This window comes from Vulpes lagopus, chromosome 5 (genome assembly GCF_018345385.1).
Source record: "Vulpes lagopus strain Blue_001 chromosome 5, ASM1834538v1, whole genome shotgun sequence".
Classification (NCBI taxonomy): domain Eukaryota; kingdom Metazoa; phylum Chordata; class Mammalia; order Carnivora; family Canidae; genus Vulpes; species Vulpes lagopus.
Window position 1 is genome coordinate 71,177,470 of NC_054828.1, and position 7,579 is coordinate 71,185,048.

The 7,579-nt window shown below is 38.4% G+C and overlaps 1 protein-coding gene across 2 annotated transcripts in view; it reads left to right on the forward strand.

Annotated features, from left to right (window-relative positions):
• CAPZA1 (capping actin protein of muscle Z-line subunit alpha 1) overlaps positions 1–3,717 on the forward strand; it is a 51,732-nt gene extending 48,015 nt beyond the window's left edge. For both annotated transcript variants that reach the window (XM_041754690.1, XM_041754689.1), the window contains 2 exons: positions 1,713–1,775; positions 2,150–3,717. In XM_041754690.1, the coding sequence (XP_041610624.1) occupies positions 1,713–1,775; positions 2,150–2,290 (204 nt within the window). In that variant the 3' untranslated portion in view covers positions 2,291–3,717. The remainder of the gene's footprint in view (positions 1–1,712; positions 1,776–2,149) is intronic.
• The last annotated feature ends 3,862 nt before the right edge of the window (positions 3,718–7,579 follow it).

The window sequence follows — 7,579 nt, forward strand, 5'->3', positions numbered from 1 at the left end:
TGTCAAATAAATAAATACAATCTTTTAAAATACATATATATGTATATATATAACATAAAGTAACATAACATGATATATTGACAAATAGTGATAATAGCTTTAGAGAATCCAAACTTCTTTCTCTCTTTCTCAATTGTGGATTTGCTCAAGGACAGCAAAATCTTCAATCAGTAAATACCAGAAAGAAGGAAAGTTTTCCAACAAATCCTGTAGAGCTGCATTCGTTTCACTAAAGAAACTGAACATTTTTAGGAATATCCAATTTAAAAGTATTGTGCCTAATTTTTTTTTTTTACATTCGCAGTACTTTATATTGTAGAAGTTATTGAGCACCTTCAAATAGGTATTGTTTGGGGTGCTTGGCTGTCTCAGTTGGTAGAGCATGTGACTCTTGATCTCAGGGTCATGAGTTCAAGCCCCATATTGGTTGCAGAGTTTATATTTTGGGAAAGAAAATCTTAAAAAAAAAAAAAAGGACACCTGCATGGCTCAGTTGGTTAAGCATCCAACTCTTGATTTAGGCTCAGGTCGTGATCTATCTCAGGGTTGTGAGATCAAGCCCCACGTTGAGCTCTGCACTATGTGCCCCCCCCACTGCCAACCAGGAACATGCTCTTTTTCTCTCTAAAATCTTTAAAAAATAAAATAAAAGATAATTAAGAAAAACAAAATAACCAGATAGCTTTTGTTTATTTATATCTACAATATTTACCTTATTAGATGTTAAAACTGAGAAATGTTAAATGTATTTATTAATTTAAAAATACAATAACAAACCCATTACTTTTTAACCTAAATAACATTTTCATGAACAACAACCATATTTTCCAAACCAAAAAAAAATTATGCAAAAAATGGCAGTGGTTGACATTTTTACAAATTATATAGTGTCTGACTAAATAAAAGACCACAGGATTCTCATATGTGCCCACACATTCCATTAGCTGTCAGTGATGAAGCCATCGCACATGTAGCTTCTGAGACCTGCATTATGCACACTTGAGAAGGAGAGTGGAAAAGCAAATGACTTGTCTTAGTGTTATTGTAAAAACAAAAGATGGTTTTGACTATTTGAAAGAATATGGGGACTGCTGCTTTAGGTAGAAAATCTTACCTTTTACCTTTAATTGTGTTCTACTTTAATGATGAAAGGAAGAGAGAGAATGAAACGAAATAAACCAAAGTGAAAAGGATATGTTCAGTTAATATTGTACCTGAGTCACATAAAGCAAAATGTGATTGTTTGGCTTAACATAAGTAGCAAATAGAAGAGTATATAAGTTTAACATATATGGCTAATAGCAGTGAGGGCATTGTTTATATTATCTGAAAGCAGAGATATTTTCAAGGCATATACATTTCAAGATATTGTGATGATGTCTTTTTGGGCATACCATGGTAGGTGGAAAGAGCATGGGGTCTCCTGGCAAAGACTGGGATTCAGACCCCATCTTTATCTTTCAAGAACTATATAATTTTGGTCTAGTCACAAGGATTCTGTTTTCTCATCTGCAAAATGGAGGTGATGCTAATAACAGGTCTCCTTCACAGGGTTTTTCTAAGAATCAAAAAAGATAACATGCAAGGGAGCACTTGACAACTATAAATTGTTATACAAATATTCAGATTTCTTTAAGATAGTCTTTTCAATATCTTTTTATTCACTCCTTATCCTTTTTAAAAAATTCCTATTTCCCCCCTTCCTCCATTAGAATGAAGTCCAGACTGCCAAGGAATTTATTAAAATCATAGAGCATGCAGAAAATGAGTATCAGGTAAGATCTGGAACTAATTTTTCTAGATCTTTAGTACGTTATTTTGCTGTTAACACATTTCGTTAGACTTCTCTTTGTCCTTTTAACATAAATATACGTGTTACTCAGTGTTAGTAAGTGTGGAGACTATAGACCTTGTAATTTGGCATTGTGCTTACAAAGTTTCAACATTGGAAGGGATTATAGCTCTAGTTTTAGAAATACTGTAAGTGGGCTTCTTAACTCACTTCAGAAATGGGAGAGGAGCTTACTAGGAATATTACATCCTGTCTATCCTTACAAGACTCAGGCATGTCCTTTGACTACAGAGTTACTTTCCTAATCACAACCATCCTTTTCTGTTCAAGCAACTTATCTTCAATTATCTGTTACAGACAGCAATTAGTGAGAACTATCAAACCATGTCAGACACCACATTCAAGGCCTTGCGCCGGCAGCTTCCAGTTACCCGCACCAAAATCGACTGGAACAAGATACTCAGCTACAAGATTGGCAAAGAAATGCAGAATGCTTAAAAGCTGAATGTAGGATTCTTCAGTACATGGAAAGAAAGGATTCAACATGCGGTCATATGATAAATAAGTGATTTATAAACAAGAGTGATATTTTGCTAGGGCTTTCAGAGTTAACAGGTTTTCTAGCCTCATGGAATACTGTTGAACGGATAGCATTGTCTTGATTCTTTTGTGTTCTCTGCCTTGTAATTTTTTGTTTTCACTCTATCTACTTGTAAATTTTTTCTTTTTTTAATTCTGCCACATTCAATGATGGAGAGAGAGACAGGCAGACAGACCTATCCTGGAGTCATTTTACTGTTTAGAAAATTCTCCTAGCCATGAAGCCCTGTTACTGATATAGACAGGTAATATGCTCAGTACTTTTCTACCGCTATCCTTCAAAACACTTCTGGTACTTCAGCGGTTTTTACTGATCCACCAACAACAGCTAAAGAGGCTATGCTGCAAACTAGCTGAATGGAAGACACACTCATCCTTCTCCCTCTGACTGCTTTGATCATCATTTATAACATCTCATAATTGTAGTTTTGAAAGTTTAGATTGGGCTTTTCAGGTCCTTTTGTGAGGGCAAAGGAAGTTTTCTGGAAATTCCATTATAGCCAGCTTCTCTGGGGAAGTTGTTTTTAAATCCAAAGACTTGAACCACATTCCCTGCACATGAACATGTTTGCTTTTTTCTCTTCCCTCATTGTCTCCTTCCCATCTAATACCATTATAGTTAGAGACATCTGCATTTTTAGAAGAGTTTTACCTGTTTATTATTATTTTGTATTATTCAAAAACTGCTGACCTACTAGGGGTGTAGTAGAGTATAAAACTTAAAAAATGCAGATGTTGAAGGAATACTAGGTATCTTGCGCTTTAATACTTTGTGGCAGGATTATACTATAAGCAGATGAGTCAAACAACTATGTAAATCACAAACAAAAAAACTAAAAATGAACCAAAGTGAAAAGGATATGTTCCAGGCAGTATCTTTCTATTGTAACCTGTTATTTAAGGGAATACTAGTGATTCGTTCTAAATAGGATGTAAAACTTGTTCCAAATTACTCTTCCTCAGTCCTGCCTGCCAAGAGCTCAAATGTAACTGTGATATAGCAACCCTTCCCAGGTGTATTGGCAGGTAAATGTGTGATCTCAGAATACACAGGTGACATAGATATGATATGACAACTGGTAATGGTGGATTCATTTACATTGTTTACACTTCTATGACCAGGCCTTAAGGGAAGGTCAGTTTTTAAAAAACCAAGTAGTGTCTTCCTACCTATCTCCAAATAAATGTCAAAAAAGAAGGGTGTTTGTGCTTCAGCTTTGTTTTTGCTCAGTAATAACAGTCAAGCAAGTTTGTTTCCAAGTGACCTGTTGAGCTGTGTAAGCTTTTTGTTTATTTCAAATAAAATATATTTGTATTATGTGTCATTCATACTATATCCATTCATACCATACTATCCTCTGTATCAGGTAGTCCAATAGAAATATACCTGTTTTGTTCTTAAATTGTCTGAGTCTCTCCTTTTCAATTCATCTCTTCAGTTTTTGTTCTCAAGGTAAGATAGAACTGTGTGAAGTCTTATTTGATGAGGATGTTCAGGGTTTCTGAAATTGGTTCCTACCTATTACAGATTCGGTGATTATCCGAAGACTTGGAAAGAACAGCTTTTTTGTTTGTTTTTAAGTTTGAGCATTGTCTTTATGGATAATACTGTTCTTCACCTAAAGGCTATGGATGAATCAGAGGGTTTCTTGTGTGGTGTTTGTTTGTTTGTTTGTTCGTTTGTTTTTTTAAGATTTTATTTTTAAGTAATCTAATCTCCACTCAACATGGGGCTCAGACTCACAACCCTGAGTTCAAGAGCTGCATGCTCTATTGATTGAGCCAGCCGGGCACCCCAAAGTTTTTGTTTTGGTTATCCATTTCTAGTTATCTTCTGTGTTTGTCATTGAGAAAGCAAGGCCCAAGTACGGTTGTAATCACTAGGAAGTAGCAATGAAAGAATCCCTGTACCTTGAACTTGGATGAGATTTTACACTGACTTAACCTCTAAATGCAGCTTTCCTTCCAAATCTGACTTAGCTACAGACATGAGAGAAAGGCTTTTATCCTGGTTCCTGAGAAAACCAGAGGAGTTTCAGTGGTTCACATTCCATCTGAGGCCAGTTCAAATTCCCCACCTTTTGGGGGAACATTTGTTGTACTATACTCTGTACTTGTAGTGCAAACAGAATCAAATCTTCTTGCCTTTGCCTTTAACTTATTAACTCGGTCAGCCTGTCCCCAGCCTATCCCATTTCCCTAGCCCATATAGACTTTTGTAAAAACTCTTAATCGCTTGGCCATCTAAAGCCCTTGGTTACTTGTATAATTGGGAGGAGGTCAGCCCTCTTTACCAAGTCCTGCAGAGATCTGCCTTCCTTAACCTAACCTCCTTCAGTGGAATATTTGCTTGAATTGTATATTTTATCGTGCACTACTCCAATCAGCCTGTGAGATCTTAGGGCAGAGGTTTCTCAGCCAGATGGAAAGCAGTTTTCTGTGAGGCCTCATTCGTATATTTGGATTTGAAATTACACTGCTAAAAACCAATGTTTCATCTGAGCCTGGGCGGTTCTGCTGCTGTTGCTTGCCTAGTTCCGGTGCCTATTCTCTTTTATAATCTAGAACGTTGATGCTGGACTCATCTGGGTTCAGAGATACTGGGCAAACCATGGCACATTTTCTGCGAACTCACAAAAGAGACATATTTCAATGTCAGTTTATAAATTTACAATCATATATAGAATTACTAAGCTGCCTCCTGCTGCTTGGGACATCAAAGAAAGGACTGGTAAGTAGAACAAAACTGGATGGCCCCATAAGATAAGTTGAGCTAGCTAAAATTCTCTCTTGAACAGATTACGTATAACAAGATGGTAGATCTTAGCTCTCTGAGGGCAGAAACCAATCTCCTACCTCTTCAAGTCCAATATATCAAAGAAGCACTAATACACAGAATATACTGTTGATTCTCCTTATTCACAGTAAGTGTAAGAGTTGCCAGTAAACACTGAGTTGGCAAATACTGCTATTCTCGGAATACAGGGTTAGGTTCTTGGGAACCTCTGGCCACAACACTTTTGTCAATAGATCAATATATGCAGTGTTTTATATGTGTTTCTATTCAAGTCACCTTATTTAATATACATTGTTTATCCATTAAATTGAACTCAACAGTCAACATTGAACTCAATAGTAACTTGTGCCTGAATGAAGCTTATCTAACGTAATTTCCCCTGTAAAGCACATCACAGCCTTGTGCTTAGGACACCAGATAGCACTTAAGCACTACACAGGCATGGGGGCTATTTTAAGCAATAGCGTAACAAAAAAGGACAAAATGCAAAAATGTGACCCTAAGATAGGCCACGACAATGAAAAGGATGTTTATAATAGAAGCTGAAACAAGAAGGCAGAACATTACCATGTTCCATTTCAGCTAGGAACATGTCCATTGGGTAACTCGAATTTGTTTTGTCGTTCTGCACATGTGCACAAATACACAGATACTGCAAGTACTGATTTGGGGGTTATTAATAAACTTAGGTGACTTTGCAAATACACAATCTGCAAATAATTAGAATCAGCTGTAGCAACCTCCCACAGCCTGTCACCACTGTCAGCATTCAATTGAAGGGTGACTTACAGTTGCCGTAAGGACTACAGTCTACTTAGAATACATAAACAGAACATTCAAATACCAAATTGTAGAACCCAGGTGACTACAAAATAACGAGAAGTGATGAAGAAAATACAAAGCTCTTATTATTCTCCAAAGTAGTTGTCTTGGGAACTACTGTGCGTTTATTCACACACATTGTCATTGACCATGGTCGACTCTCAGATTGCCTTCAGTGTTATTTGGACCCATAATAAAATCAACCACTTTGAAGTCACACTCGTAATTATAAGTGCAGACAGATTTGGGGAAGTTTTTGAGGAAGTGAGACCTGAGCTGTATCTGAAACGTGGGAAGCAAGATCATCCTAGACATCTAGACAGCCATGTGTGAAAATAATTAAAATCCCATGTGTGAATTGTAGTTTTCTAGATGAGACTGGTTTAGAGAAGTTCCACTGTAAACACAGCCACATCACGTTTTTACTCAAGTTGGTTATGTACTATGGCTGTTGGCATTGTTGCTTATTTTGGTAATGTCTAGGACATGGGCCTCACCAGGAAGCGGAGGGGTGGGGGCGCATTCAGGATCCAGGAGTAATGAGGACTTAGATTTGTGTATCAGAATGGAGCTAGACATTCAGTGTGGGTGTGGTGGTTGGAAGGTTTTTGAAATAACTCCTGCTCAGACCCACCAGGTAATTGCAGACAAAAAGGGTAAAAATGGACTGTCTTCCTAGTGTTTTCCTCTACTTTGCACAATCAATTTCTAAGACATAAATTTTAAGAACTTCCCTATTAGCTTTGGTTCCTACTGACTTTGCATTTCCTGTTGCTAAAATCTGTTATTCCTGGCTTTGGTTGGTTGTTGGCCTGGGAGAAGGCACAAGAGTTGCCCAGCTGGAGCATGGCCTGGGTTCTGGACATTCCTCACCCTAGGTTAGGTTGAGTGTGTGGCCTCCCACCGCGCACTACTTTGGAGGACAACATTACCTTTGATATATTTGGAAGTCTGGTATATTTGTTTTTTAAAAAATTTTTATATAACTGTTATTATCTTTGCCCCATTCTAGTGTGTGTGTTTTTGTTATGAGGGAGCACACACAGATGCTGAGGTTTGTTTTGTGTTTCTGGTAGGAGCCCCACCCCCTTTAGTTTGCTTAATAGTCTGTCTTCTGAAGCGCGCTGCTCTTTCACTTCTCTTCCTGGTACTGATGCTGTAGGTATTAACCAGTTACTGCCTCACAGAAGAGCCTCTTGCTCTCAGGCTGGTATGATGACTGGGGCAACCCTTGCTAATATACTAGTAACAATTACAGAGCAACACCGACTGGAATGTAATTAGGTGCCCAAATATGTAGCTCAAGGGCAGGGATCAGCAGCCCTTCCACTGAAACGAAACCTGTGTGGCTGGCTGGGAAAAAGTAATAATGCCTGTCCGTGCCGGCGGAGCCCCCCGTCCTGCCTCCCACACGTACACACCTTTATCTCAGAGACACTGGATTCTCCCCCCCCCCCCCCAAGTTATCCGGCTCTCAAGCCTTCCTCCCCGCGTCTGAAAGCCCGAGGAGGGGGGAGGGGGGAGGGGGCGTGCCGCTCGCTTCCGCGCTGCTTCCCGTCCCCGGCTGT